Source organism: Nansenia antarctica, assembly GCF_963989245.1.
Source record: "Nansenia antarctica genome assembly, chromosome: 5".
In the NCBI taxonomy this organism is placed as follows: Eukaryota; Metazoa; Chordata; class Actinopteri; order Argentiniformes; family Microstomatidae; genus Nansenia; species Nansenia antarctica.
In genome coordinates this window covers 46,103,502-46,119,209 of record NC_137690.1, presented here as the reverse complement: position 1 = coordinate 46,119,209, position 15,708 = coordinate 46,103,502, and the positions used below count along the sequence as shown (strand labels likewise).

The window sequence follows — 15,708 nt, the reverse complement described above, 5'->3', positions numbered from 1 at the left end:
TCAAGAAGAGAGGAGAGTTGTGTACCGCAACTGGGTCATATTCCCTTTTGTTTGTCGTCTTGATAGTTCATCAACTAGTCGAAACCCTCACTGGCGTCGCTGATATGGTCGATTATCACGCGACAAATAATTAAAATTCTTCTGGGGGACCGACATGTCCGACTGGGACCGCGACCTGCTGCTGGACCCGGCCTGGGAGAAGCAGCAGCGGAAGGTAGGAGGAGTGGGAATAAGCAGGGCTTTGGGAACAGGGAGAGGTCGGGGACTGAATCTGGGCCCTGGTTACTTTACGCCGAATCTATCTGTATGTGTTCCTGTTCCTGTGTTTTGGCCCTCTCTCTGACCTCACTCCCTGTGTGTTTTTTTGCAGACGTTCACGGCCTGGTGCAACTCCCAACTGAGGAAGGCCGGCACGCAGATCGAGAACATCGAGGAGGACTTCAGGGATGGCCTCAAGCTCATGCTCCTCCTGGAGGTCATATCAGGTAAGGGGGTGGGTGGGGGTAAGGGGGGTGGGTGGGGGTAAGGGGGTGGGTGGGGGTAAGCGCCGTGCCATGCGGATAGCTCAGGCCCATTAGTTCGTTGCATCCAGATGTTAAGATCATATACTTTTTTCCTGCACCGATCCCAAGTCCAGGTGCACTTGGTTCACCTTGTTAGATTTTGCACTTCTGAAACTGTTCCGACCGTTTGCCGTCGTCCAAACCAAGTGAAGTGGAAGTGTCGGAATGAGACTTAGACTTCTGAATGGGACTTGGGGTCATGCTAGATTGTTGGGGGACCCCAGGGCTTTGGAAAGGATGCTGTCTGTCTGTCTGTCTGAGGGGCAGCCATGTTTTGTTTTAATATCGATGCTGTGACTTTAACTGGAGCTCGGCCTGCCTGTCATTTTGCTGATCCAGTGGAAAGAGATGTTTTTGTCACAGGAGTCTCTGGGCTCACTGCGTTTTGTTTATCTCTCTGTTTGTCTCTCTCTCTCTCTCTCTCTCTCTCTCTCTCTGTGTTTGACTCTCTCTCGCTCTCTCTCTCTGTGTGTGTGTGTGTGTGTGTGTATGTGTGTGTGTGTGTCCACAGGGGAACGGTTACCTAAGCCCGAGAGAGGCAAGATGAGGCTCCACAAGATCAGCAACGTCAACAAAGCGCTGGCCTATATCGCCGGCAAGGGCGTCAAACTGGCGTCCATCGGTGCAGAGGGTCAGTTTACCCCCCCCCCCCCACACACACACACACACACACACACACACACACAGACGCACACACACTTGACAAACACTCCGAGGTAAACATTGTGCCAATCCAGCTCCCACGCTGGAAGGAAGACATTTAACTGGAGAGGGAGTAAGCTCTGGGGGGGGGGGGGGGGGGCTCAGGGGGGGGTAGGGGGCAGGGAGGTCCTTCAGTAAGGCAGTGAATCAGGAGAGAAACGACCGTGTGTGTCCGACCCTGACGGCATCACCTTGACCTTTCAGCGCCGTGACCATGGCCGGCCCGTCCTATAGGCCATACAGGCGGTCGCCTGGGGCCTGAAAGGCGGGGGGGGGGCCCACTCATAGTAAAAAAAAAATATATATATATATATATGTGTGACACGGTCCTAATGTCGGGAATTGTGAAACCTCGCAATTGAGCCAAACAAGTCTTGTGTTTATTATTATTATTTGTATTTTGAATGATCACTGGGGTGTGAGTGGGCGGGGCTGAGTGGGCAACGGTCAACTCCGTCACTCAAGAGCCTGTCTGTGCAAGTATGTCGGGTATCACTCTGGCACCCAAAAAGAAAAAGAGAAGATGAAGAAAAACAAGCCAAAAGTAGAGGTATGTATGTATGTCCTGTCCTTGAATTTCATTATTTAATATTTATGTGTGCTGCATGGAGGAGGATGGTAGCTAACTCTAGCTGACTAACTAGCTAGCTAGCTAATGTTGCTGCTTAGCCAGTTGAGGGATGGAGACACACTAGGACCAGCTCGGACAAAGTGGCTCTAAAGTTAGTCAAGTTACGATGCCAATTTTTAAGACCATGATGATCAATGAAGCAGAGGCATCAAACAACTGTCGAGCAGCCCAGAAATATGATATCAGATAGGGCTGCAACTAACGATTATTTTTGTAGTCGACTAATCTGTCGATAATTTTTCCGATTAGTCGTGTGGCTTTTCGCTGCGCGTAAATGGCGACGCAGAAGCATAAATCCGGCTTAACTAGCTATCTAACCTAACGTTACGCCAAGCTACAGCTGCTCACAGAGCTAGTTGATTGGCTAGCTAGCATTGCTGGCTAGACTACAGACAGCTCACGTTAGTAGGCTACGCTTGGCGCTGTTTATCTTACAGACAGCTCGCTGGTGGACTCAACATAATTGAAATAGCATTCACTTATCAAGCATCATTCATGATCATCCACCATGACTACCTGGTATTTTAATAGCGACCACCCCTCACTTCATTTCATCTCGCGTTCTCCTGGCTTCAACATGGAAAACCCCTGCTACGTAACGTTACATACAAGCGCCTCTGTCTGTCACACGCGTGCCACAGGGCAAATAAATGAATAGCACAAACGCTCATAGCATGTACAGCCCTGTCCATGAGACGTTGTTTTCCAACGTTGTTTTTTATACGAAGCGTCGAAACAAAAATTCCACGTCGACGAGTTTTTATGATCGACGTCGTCGATTATGTTGACTAATCGTTGCAGCCCTAATTACAGAGTGTAATGTTAGAAGATGGTGAGACCAAAAAGATTCCCCTTCCAGGAGATTGACAGGAGGGTGTGTGAATACGTGACTGAAAAACGTAACGAATGTATGCCCATACCCCAAGATGATAAAACATAACCTACATTGTTTTATTCAATGTGAATACAAATAAAATGATTTTCTTTACATTATATATATTTTTAAAAACCTATTATTTAAAAAAATCAGAATAGAATAAATCCCTCTGAAATGTTCTCAATATAGCCTACATCATGTAACGTTACACTTATTTGATTAAGTTAATTAATGGTATGCTTTGGCTGTATTCCTGTAGGAGCTTTGTTGAAATTCCTGAGTGGGCCCCCACCTCTAGCTGATGTGACAACCCAGCCAGTAGATCCTACTACTGCTGCTGGTGAGTAATGTTTCATACTTTATACTGTGTTATGTAGGAGCACAATTATTTGTGTGACATTGCAGATATACAGTATGTCCGTTTAAGGTAAAGGTTTTCTGGTTATTATCATATGTCTGCTTGAAGGTCCTTCTACTCAAGAGGACCCTGACCCAGGTCCTTCTACTCAAGAGGACCCTGACCCAGGAGAAATATACTGTTATTTATATTGAGAAATATACTGTGATTTATATTGAGAAATATACTGTGATTTATATTGAGAAATATACTGTGATTTATATTGAGAAATATACTGTGATTTATATTGAGAAATATACTGTGATTTATATTGAGAAATATACTGAGAACCTCTTTATGAATGAATGAATGAATGAGAATGGTCTTTATTGTCATTGCTACAGTACAGGTACCAAACAACGAAATTTAGGAGGGGTGGCTCCCCTGGTGTTAGGAAAGGAAAAAAAAACACTTTTAAAAAAATCACAAGAAGGGAAGGAGCTGGTTTACATAAATAAAGGCTATGTACACTATCCACTATACTATACTGTACAGATAGACGACTAGGGTTGTCATATTGCACAATAGTGTTATTGCACATTTATTTAAAGTGTCGCAGTTTGCAGGCTTGAAATGTACATATTTGTGCCTCAGCACTACACCTGATTTTTTCAGTCCAGCAGCTGCCATCAATCCGTCCAGACTGTCCAGGGCCCAGAACTTAGGTCTTTGCAGTGTTCAGGGCCTGGACGGCCCTGTGGTAGAAGCTGTTCTTCAGTCTGTTTGTCCTTGCGGCCAAGGTCCTGAACCGCCTTTTCGAGGGCAGCCTGGTAAAGTGTTCGTAACCAGGGTGGGTTGGGTGCCTGGAGATCTTGGAGGCCTTCCTGAGACAGCGTGTGTTGTACAGCTCTTCCAGAGAGGGGAGGGGGGCGCCGTGATCTTCTGTGCTGTTCTCACGACTCTCTGTAGCGCATTTCTCTCCGCGGTTGTGCAGCTGGAGAACCAGTTGCAGATGCCGTAGGTGAGGATGCTCTCCACTGCGCCGCGGTAGAAGGTCACCAGTATCTCCTGCTTGCTGTGTTCCTTCCTGAGGACTCTCAGGATGTATAGCCGCTGTTGTGCCTTCTTGATGGTGGCTTTTGTGTTGTCCTTCCAGGTCAGGTCATCCCGCATGTGCATCCCCAGGAATCGGAGGGTTGAGACTCTCTCCACGCTCTCTCCGTCGATGAGCAGGGGCTGGATCTCGGACTTTTTCCTCCTGAAGTCTACGATGATTTCCTGGGTCTTTGACTTGTTCAGCAGCAGGTTGTTAACCTTGCACAGCTTGCTCAGTTGCTCTACCTCATCCCTGTACGCCGCCTCGTCCCCCCCCCGAGATGCATCCCACCACGGTGGTGTCGTCTGCAAACTTTACGATGGAGTTGCTGGGGTGGACGGGGGTGAAGTCGTAGGTGTAGAGGTTGTAGAGGATGGGGCTTAGCACGCAGCCCTGGGGGGACCCAGTGCTGAGTCTGAGGGCTGTGGAGGTGTGGGGGCCCACCCGCACCCTCTGGGGGCGGTCAGTCAGGAAGTCCTTGATCCATGCACATATAGAGTGTGATAGACCCAGGTCTAGTAGTTTGGTCACTAGCCTGTCTGGAAGGATGGTGTTGAAGGCGGAGCTGAAGTCCACAAAGAGCAGTCTCGCGTAGCTGTTTCCCCTCTCCAGGTGGGATAGAGTGGCGTGGAGAGTCGTCGCGATGGCGTCCTCTGTGGACCTGTGGGCTCTGTAGGCGAACTGGTATGGATCCAGGTTGGGCGGGAGGCGTGTGAGTATGTGGGCCCGGACTAGTTTCTCGAAGCACTTCATGATGATTGGTGTGAGTGCCACCGGGCGGTAGTCGTTTAGGCAGCTCACCGTGCTTTTCTTCGGGACTGGGATGATAGTTGAGGTTTTCAGGCAGGGTGGGATGGTGGCCTGGGACAGGGACTGGTTGAAGATGTTGGTGAAAACCCCGGCCAGCTGGTCGGCGCAGTCCCTCAGCACCCGTCCCAGGACGCCATCCGGGGTCCACCGCCTTCAGCACGCGTCTCACTTCATGCTCTGTGAGGGTGAGGCTGCTGAGAGCTGGAGAGAGTGGTGTTTGTGTTGTGGTTACCTCCGTTCGCCCCTCGTCGAACCGGGCGTAGAAGGTGTTCAGCTTTCCCGCCAACAGGGGGTCGTCCTCTGCGGCTGTGAGCCTGTTGGCTCTGAAGTTTGTCATGTGCTGAACCCCCTGCCACATCCGCCTGGAGTCGTTGCTCAGGAGGCATTCCTCAATCTTCTCTCTGTGGTCTGCCTTGGCCGCTTTGATTCCGCGCTTTAGGTTAGCCCTGGTGGTGCTGTACAGCGGTGTGCTCTTCCCTGCGAAGAAGGCGTTGTCCCTCTCGTTGATCAGTTTTTGGACCTTCCCAGTCATCCATGGCTTCGTGTTGGGGTAGACCTGGACCCGTTTGTCCACGGTGACTGAGTTGGTGCAGTTCACTATGTGGTTCAGAACCGACGACGTGTACTGTTCCAGGTCCTCATGCTCATATTCTTGCCATGGGGTGTCATTTAGGCAGATCTGCAGTGGAGCGGACCCTTCTGGCCAGGTTCTGACAGTCTTAGTGGTGATGGGAGCACTTTTCCCCATGGCAGTGTATGCTGGGATCAGGAGGATTGACACATGGTCAGACATGCCTAGATGAGCTAGCGGACTAGCCTTGTAAGCACGTTTGATGTTGGTGTATACCTTGTCCAGTGTTTTTTCTCCTCTTGTTGCACATTTAACATGCTGATAGAACGTGGGTAGTACTGCCTTCAGGTCGACATGATTGAAATCTCCTGCTATAATGTGAATTGCCTGTGGATCTGTGCTTTGTTGACCACTGACGACGTCATATAGCCGCGCCAATGCTAGGCTACCATCCGCGCTAGGCGCAATGTAAACAGATGTTATGTACACCGCGTTGAATTCCCTCGGGAGGTATGTGGGTCGGCATTTAACACTGGAGGCGCCGACGTTTTTTTACCTACTAAAGCGCGACGAGGTGTGGAATCACACGACCACTAATCACAATGGGGGTGTGTGTACTGACCCACAAAAATCGCTGGATGGCGATGTCACGCAAGAAGCGTGAACACGCAACAGAAACACACCGCGGGGGAGATTGATCTAGGAGATTGATCGAGACTGCGGGAGTTTTCATTACTAACGAATGAAAGTTGATTAGCATTATTAAAAAATAACTGTAATATATATTGCAATGTTGTCCCCTTCACACATAGTTCCAAGTAATTTCCTTGGAATCTGAAGCTGTGTGGACCAGGTATCTGTATTTTCACACAATGACAAACATGTGATGCGTTTTATATTATATTCTTTGAACAACAGAACGGGACAGGCGCCAGAAACTGCCATAATATACCATACATATATCTGCCATATATTGTACCTCCGTTTTATATTGAGAAATATGATGATAAATACATATAGGGCAGAGCTATGATATGTGGTGTGTGGCTAGATATTTTCATGTAGCACTGTGACTGTGCCTATCTGTGGATTATTATTTATAAATAGTGGTCTCCTGAGAGGAGCGACTTGAAGGAGGAGAAAATGGTTACAGAAACACACCGTTGGGACGTGGTGGAGCGGGGGAAACCCGATGTCTTTGTTCATTGATCGGGCCATCAACCCTCCCCCCATCCCTCCCCCCATCAACATCAAATGATTGTAACTCAGAAGTTTGTAACTTAGAAACGAGTTGTCCCACCTTAGGTTTTTGTGAACGGGACGATCAGAAAGAGATTAGTTTACCACGAAACAAGGAATGCAAAATCAAAAAAACAACGCATTACATTGGCCGTCCTATTGAGATGATAACTGTTTACAGATTGAACTCATTATCACTATTAGGCTACCGAGTCTCGATCTCAAATGGCATTCAATTGTCAGGATTCATCTTTGATAAACAATGGCCTACTAATCAATCGTTGATGATTACATAATCAAATGTACCATATATTGTACCTCCGTTTTATATTGAGAAATATGATGATAAATACATATAGGGCGGAGCTATGATATGTGGTGTGTGGCTAGATATTTTCATGTAGCACTGTGACTGTGCCTATCTGTGGATTATTATGTATAAATAGTGGTCTCCTGAGAGGAGCGACTTGAAGGAGGAGAAAATGGTTACAGAAACACACCGTTGGGACGTGGTGGAGCGGGGGAAACCCGATGTCTTTGTTCATTGATCGGGCCATCAACCCTCCCCCCATCCCTCCCCCCATCAACATCAAGTGATTGTAGCTCAGAAGTTTGTAACTTAGAAACGAGTTGTCCCACCTTAGGTTTTTGTGAACGGGACGATCAGAAAGAGATTAGTTTACCACGAAACAAGGAATGCAAAATCAAAAAAACAACGCATTACATTGGCCGTCCTATTGAGATGATAACTGTTTACAGATTGAACTCATTATCACTATTAGGCTACCGAGTCTCGATCTCAAATGGCATTCAATTGTCAGGATTCATCTTTGATAAACAATGGCCTACTAATCAATCGTTGATGATTACATAATCAAATGTACCATATATTGTACCTCCGTTTTATATTGAGAAATATGATGATAAATACATATAGGGCGGAGCTATGATATGTGGTGTGTGGCTAGATATTTTCATGTAGCACTGTGACTGTGCCTATCTGTGGATTATTATGTATAAATAGTGGTCTCCTGAGAGGAGCGACTTGGAGGAGGAGAAAATGGTTACAGAAACACACCGTTGGGACGTGGTGGAGCGGGGGAAACCCGATGTCTTTGTTCATTGATCGGGCCATCAACCCTCCCCCCATCCCTCCCCCCGTTCATCTGTGATAAACAATTGCCTACTAATTACATGCCATTGAATATGTTTGCATATGAACACACTTATTCCTACATTATCAATATCTTATTATCAATTGTCAATACTCTCTCCCTTCTTCTCCTTACTTTCCTGTCTGTCTTCACTATATCTGGGACTGCCCCACTCAGAAATATCAGTTCGTTATATGATTACAGGCATAATCATCGCCGACATCATTTTATTTGATGTACACATTTCACGGCAAGAGACAGTTTATTCTCCCAACAATTGTTTGTTCACTGCACAACATGAACACAGTGAGGATTCAAACAAACAAAATAATGAATACACTCTGCAATTGGCTACTACTACAACGTGGTCTACAGTGATATACAAAAAATACATTATAAACAATATTATAAATATCCGTTTGTTATATAATATTCGTTGATGAACTACTTTGCTGTGGTACCTATGTAATACCACACAGCTTGATAGGTACATACTGTGCAGTGTATCATTCATAACTGTACATAGGCTACACATATCATAATCAGGGCTGGACTGGGACAAAAATTAGGCCCTGCCATGTGGCTCAGACCGGCCCAACACAATCGGTCCGACACCGCCGATCAACATGCTGGCAGTCTGTTGAATATACCATTTGTAAAAACCCCTATAGAGCGGAGTAAGTGACATGGACAGCAAGTATACCAATGCAAGTGTGAACCAGTGTACTCACTCACTGTTGACGTACTCCACGGTGATGAGACATGGCTGCTGTGCTGAGCAAACAATACCCTTAATCAATACTGTTAAGTAGTTGTATAACAAAAAGCTCGGCAGTTATAGGAATAATTACAATTATTTATTAACATTCTAATACTGTTAAGTAGTACAATTATTTATTAACATTTTAAATACAAACAATATCAAATATCACTCAATATAACACCACTGTAAAAAAAAATGCAGACAATGCAATAGGGAAGAGAGAGAAAGACACACACACAGACACACACACACACACACACACACACACACACACACACACACACACACACACACAAGAGAAATGTGAGACATGGTACAGCAACACATGTAAAAGATGGCTATAGCTGAAAAGATTGGATACTCACCCAGTTCCGAAAGGCTCAGCCCTTTCAATCTCCACCTGGACAATTAATGGCCATATCCGAAAAGATAGTGAGAGGAACAGAGTAGAGGGAGTTGCAGAGATAAAGAGACAAGGAGTGAGAAGACATGATAAGTGATTACATAACTGATTCAGATCAGAATCTTCTGGGAATCAAAAAACTGATTTGCAGCATGTCTATATAGTGTATACTCACCAAGTCAAAACGCTGCCTGTGAACTCCAGATCAACCAACACAAACGGAAAAAAGTGAGGGACCCTCTACCTTTTGTTCCACTGGATGCATGCAATTCTTTGCTCTTTTTAATGCACTCCTCAAGATGCTCTTTGAGGCTAACATTGCACTTTCCTATTATAAGGATGAGCTCCAAAAAGTTGCCATGATCCAGGGTACTGTCGTCCCACTTGTATGCTGCCTCGTTCTCCACATGCCTGTAGCTCAAGCCCCTCTTGCCTATCACCTTCACCACATCCACAACACACTCCAAAACCTGGCGTTTCTTTCTTACTTGCTGCCTATGAGCAGACATCTGACTGCCAGCAAACTTGCTTTGGATATCTCCTTTTCTACTTCTTAGAAAATAGGCTTCAGCACACTTTCGGTGTGTAGCACTCTTTTCATGCTCCTCCACATTCTGTTGCGCACGTCTCCATCCTGTCATTCCAGTACTACATTTTCTGGGGTCAGTGCTATTGCCAAATGCCATACAGACAAAACAAAACAATGTATGCTGTTCTTCGCAATATGTGAGCCACTTCCTACTGGTGCCATCTGCACATGTGAAATACTTTTGTGCCGCTGTATTTTTGGTTCTCTGCTGAGGGTGGTAATCTAAAAAGTGATCTAGCATGGAAGGCTCAGGACAGGCAAAGTAATTGAAGTCCTGAACGTGGCACTCTGTTTCCTCTGTTTCATCTTTTTCTCTCTCCTTTTCCTCTCTTTCCCTGACACTCTGCTTTTCTGGGGAGGGCAGCAGCAGCTCAACCTGGTTCAACAAGACATGGACAGAGAAGTAAACTAACTGGTTGTCAAAATCAGCAAAGTTCTCATTTACATGTACACACAGGCTGCATGATTGCATTATGTTACACCAGAAGCCCAGTCATTTCAAATGGAAGGTTGCAAGACAACATTATTGGGTTGCAGACTGCATGAGTTTTATTTCTCCATGCAATAAAAAGCATCCATTAGTTCTGAACTAGGCTAGTGTAGATTTAAAAAAATATATATTTTATTTTCAAATAAAAAGTATTATTAACACCCATTGTTGGTATTGCATTTATGTCAGTGACAGTGATACCTCAACTTGCTAGCTAGCAACAAAATAGAAAGTCACAAAATGCAGAATGGAATGGAATGGAATGGAATGGAATGGACTTTATTTGTCATTGCTACAGTACAGGTACCAAACAACGAAATTTAGGAGGGGTGGCTCCCCTGGTGTTAGGAAAGGGATTGTTTTTTTTTTTTTTTTTAGAAAAAGCATAAATGCATAGAATCACAAGAAGGTAAGGAGCAGGTTTACATCAATAAAGGCTATGTACACAATCCACTGTACTATACTGCACAGATAGTCAACTAGGGTTGTCATATTGCACAAAGAGTATTTTTTTCACATTATTTTAAAGTGTCACAGTTTGCAGGCTTGAAAATGTACATGTTTGTGCCTCAGCACTAGCTGCCATACAATCCGTCTGGACTGTCCTGGGACCAGAACTTAGGCCTTTTCTCTGTTCAGGGCCTTGACGGCCCTGTGGTAGAAGCAGTCCTTCAGTCTGTTTGAACAGAACACCCCCATCTAACGTTAGCTATAGAGTCCACAGCCAAGCAGCACTAACGTTACACCACGAGAGAGATCACTGTGTGTGCATGAATTCCAGCCAAGTCCTGGTGAAGCGCAATGCAATCATGCTGCCTGTACGGGTTAGCATAAGTCATAAGACATTCTCTGCTGCTGCTCCCTTAATCTGGCCAATGCAAGCGACTAACATAACTTTGCTTTTGTAAAACCAAGTAACAACATTGCTTACCTCTCTAGCTGTGTCCTCTGTCTCCTCCTCAATTGCTAACGGCACATCAGTGCTAACGTTAGTTAGCGGTAAAGATGTTGCTGTGGCAGCCGCAGCTGTAGTAGGCCTAGCCCCCACAGTCGATGCAGAGAACATATCTGTCAGTTTCTGACATTTTGAGGCATCCTCTGCTAGCTTCTTACTTTTTTTCTCCCTAATTTTCTGGGCACCCCCTTTCACTATCTTATCTACGAACATGACACTGTACTTGGGTTGTCGGCCGAGGGATCAGAGTGGGGGAGGGGGCCGATGGACAGCAGGGCCTAAGCATGTGATTGGGCCAGCCCATGTGTTAGTATAAACGGGGGCCGCCGCTTGATTCAGCGCTAGTTGATGCCGCGCTATTTTGGGCCGCGTTAGTTTTTGTTTGTTTTTGTTTTGTTTTTGGGGGGTGGGGGGGGGGGGGGGTCAGGCGGCCCGACCGGCCCAAAACTAGCGCGGCCCATCTGCCAGCGGGCAGAAAGATTGTATGGCCAGTCCAGCGGTGCCTCCATCTCTGTCTCTCTCTCCCTCACCCCCTCTCCCTCCCTCTCTCCCTCACCCCCTCGCTCTCCCCCCCCCCCCCTACAGAGACCTCTGCCAAGGAGGGCTTGCTCCTGTGGTGTCAGAGGAAGACCGCGCCCTACAAAAACGTCAACGTGTGGAACTTCCACATCAGGTACGCACACACACTCACACACACACACACATACTCGCACTTACACACACACACACACACACACACACACTCACACTTACACACACACACACACACACACTTACACTCACACCAGTGGCGTAGCGCAAAATCCCGAGGCCCCCCCGCAAGGTGGCGGCGGGGGCCCTTTCGCAACGGAGGTAAAAAAAAAGCCGATGCGTTATTGACGTTGCGAAATTTCGCAATATGCACTCTACATTCTAAATGCTTGACTTAGCAAAAGGTACAAACAAGTGAGAGCAATAACTAAAACCAAATGGTAGACTACATCAGTAGAATGTAAGTAGAAAAGTACAAGCTTTATTTCTTTTAACAAAGTGTGGTGTGCACAGCAGCGCGATATCTGTAAACATAGGCCTACAAGCTGTAGACTCTCCGCTAAGGGTTGCCAGATGGGATTGAGAATTTCCAACCTAACCAATCTAAAAACTTCTAAATCCACCAAAAACCAGCCCATCTGGCAACCCTGTCTCCGCTGCATCAGAGTCTACTTGTTGCGTAAAATTGGGTTAGGGTTAGTCAAATCCTTTGTTGGACATCTCGTTTCTTAAGTCCTGGTATATTGTGGCATTTCTTTACTGTTTGCCATCTGGTCTAGGAATACCCAGGGAGACGCAGACAGCAGAAGTAGAATAGAATAGTAGAATAGAAAAAGAAACAGCTATATATAGCCTAACCATGCTGAATTACAGTATGTACCTGTATGATGCACTGACAGCCTGTGACTGTGAACCTGGCCGGACCCTGCCCTTCTGCCTGAGTTTGAGTATGATGCTGCCCAAATAAATGTTATTGTTTAGTGCTGTACGCTTTCGTGGTATTATATTGTGTGAATTATCATCTGTATGTTGTTTTTCTTTCACTCGACTAACCGCCGAGATAATACTTGAGACATGTACTTCCGTAAACATTTTTTATTAGATTTTTTTTACAATATCGGACCGACAGTCCCACATATAGCGGCTATAATGTCCGAATAGAGAATCTACCACCTCCTAAAGAATCCTTATTGTACTTTGTATTGTATTTTCGCTTGCTCATTTTCCTTGTGTCTCGCTGCCTACGTGTGACGTCAAAGTAATGTTGCTATTGGATACGGCTAACTATGTATATATTTTTTAATATAGGCCTATATATTGAAATTAAGGTTGAAACAATGAATGGCCACTTATTTTCTTTGTTTTATATATTTTTTAATTATAAAAAAAAAAAAAAAAAAAAAGTTGGATCCAATGTTAGGGGGCCCCCTAGTGGCTGGGGCCCCCCCGCGGTGCGTCGCTTGCGGGCCCGTCCGCTACGCCACTGACTCACACTCACACTTACACACACACTTACACACACACTCACACTTACACACACACTCACACTTACACACACACTCACACTTACACACACACACACACACACACTTACACACACACTCACACTTACACACACACTCACACTTAAGCCCAATTTATGCTTCTGCGTCGAATTTACGCGCGCCTACGCCGTGGGCTACGCAAGGCTCTCCCAATTTATAGTTCTACGTTGGTCGCGTCGCGTCGCGTTGGTCGGTGTACTCATAGCGGCATAATAGCGATCAAAAAACGTATTTTTGTAATTACAGAAAAAGAAAATGACATTTCTGTCATGACTTCCGCATTTACGAGAGAGTCGGAATGTGACGCTACCAAGCGGACCAATCACAGTTCTTATAGATAACTTTACATTAAATATGTCTATCATAAATATAATTTAAACCCAACGAACAGCCATGGGGCTCCCTGTAACTAATAATTTATTTCTAAATAAACAGGATTGTACATCTCGTAAATGTGAATCGCGCTCCTTATAGGAAGGCTGTGCCTGACACTTCCATAGGGCGCTCCGTTGGAACGGTGTACTCAAAGCGGCATAATAGCGATTTCTTTTTGTTATGCTTGTTGTAAATAAAAGTTCTATGATGCATTGAAATGACATTAAACTAAGATAATACGCTGGTTATTGTTGTGTACCTACTGTGGTTAGTAGGCTACTCAAATAAACATGGAGAAACGGACTGTAGTTTACTAGCTTCTTTACTTGGAGTAATGACAACGTTACATTGCATGTCACGTCCTACATAGGAATGCTGGGAGGAACGGCCAACAGGTACGTAATAACATAGTGACGTAACGTACTCAGGCCAGGTAGAATAAACAATGCTAGAGCAATAGATGCAAACCCAAATACTCTACAACTCCTCCCCTTCTAGATAACAACAACATTAAACACCATAGCATTTACTAGATTGAACATAACTAACAATACCCTTGCTTTAAACGGATAACTAATAACACTAGTGTCTTATTCAGAGAGATAGTTTGTCTGGAGGTCTGTGGGTGCGTGTTGGATAACGTCTCTCCTCCGGGGGTGTGACCCCCGGGCTCGCACCACCAGCAGGGAGACCCAGGCGTGGGGTCAGGGGCCGACCAGGGCTAGGCAGACACCCCGTTTCACGGTCGGAGGTCGGCAGGCCCAGGCTCTCCTGAGCAGTGTTGGAGGTAGGCAGGCTCAGGCTCTCCTGAGCAGCGGTGATACGTGCAGCAGGATCCACCACCTCTTCTGCAGTGCGTACCTCTGACCTCCGTAGTTGGTCAAGGTGGCGTCGCCAGACAGTGTCAGGAGCTACTTCTACAGTGTAGGACAAGGGCCCTTGTCTTTCTTTGATTATGCCTGGCACCCACTTGTGTTCTCCACGGTAATCCCTGGCCAGCACAGTCTGTCCAATCTCTAGTTGACGTGTTTCCCTGTCGTGCGCCCTTAGACCCTGTCTGATCTGCCGATCCATTACAGTCCGCCGCAGATTTGGCTTAAGCAAGGCCAGTCTTGAGCGTAACCCACGTCCCAGGAACAGCATGGCGGGTGTCCGGTTGGTAGTAGCGTGAGTGGCGTTACGGTAGGCAAGCAGGACATTGGCCAGCTTCTGACGTAGAGAGAGAGAGGCATCTGCCATAGCTCGCAGACCTTGTTTTAGGGTTTGTACGAACCTCTCGGCGAGCCCGTTGGTAGCCGGATGATAGGGGGCTGATGTTATGTGGCGAATTCCATTGAGCTTCAGGAACATCTGGAATTCATTAGCCGTGAATTGAGGACCATTGTCACTCACCAACTGTTCGGGGATACCAGTTCTTGCAAAGAGGCTTCTCAACACGTCGATCGTGTGGGCTGTTGTCGTGGAGCTCATGGTGAACACTTCTGGCCACTTTGAACATGCATCGATAGGAATGTTGTCCCCATGAATGGACCGGCGAAATCAATGTGGATACGTTGCCATGGCGATGCAGGCCATTCCCAGGCATGGAGAGGTGCAACTGTCGGCTCATTCTGTACACGCTGGCAGCCAGAGCAATGCATGGCGAGCTGTTCTATCTGTTGGTCAATCCCCGGCCACCAGACGTAGCTCCTGGCGAGTGCTTTCATCTTCACCACTCCCAGATGGCAACTGTGTAGCTCTTCCAGCACCCTGGACCTGAGCTTGGTGGGGATGACGATCCTCATTCCCCACATAAGGCATCCAGAGTCAATGGTGAGCTCGTCCCTACGTCGGTAATAGGGAGTAAGGGGAGACCCTTTGTGGGTTGTCCAGCCAGTCTGCGTTGCTCTGTACACTTGTGAGAGAGTTGCATCTTTCCGGGTCTCTCTCTCAATCATTTCCGCCGTCACCGGGAGGCTTTCGAGTTGCATGAGTGTGAACATCTCCACCGGTTCCTTGTCCCCCTTTGTCGTTGTTGCTGTGTCAAGTGGCAGCCGGGACAACCCGTCTGCGTTGGCGTGTTGCAGTGTTCTCTTGAA

General features: G+C 46.4%; 1 protein-coding gene across 1 annotated transcript; it reads left to right on the top strand.

The window, feature by feature from the left end:
* Nucleotides 1-154: 154 nt before the first annotated feature.
* On the top strand, nucleotides 155-14,497 carry LOC308158048 (alpha-actinin-4-like; the record flags this gene model as incomplete). The annotated part of the gene is made up of 5 exons (XM_080531639.1): nucleotides 155-214; nucleotides 371-485; nucleotides 1,075-1,194; nucleotides 11,766-11,853; nucleotides 14,314-14,497. The coding sequence occupies 5 exons, from the start codon at nucleotides 155-157 to the stop codon at nucleotides 14,495-14,497; spliced, it is 567 nt and encodes a 188-aa protein (XP_080387765.1).
* Between the last annotated feature and the right edge of the window lie 1,211 nt (nucleotides 14,498-15,708).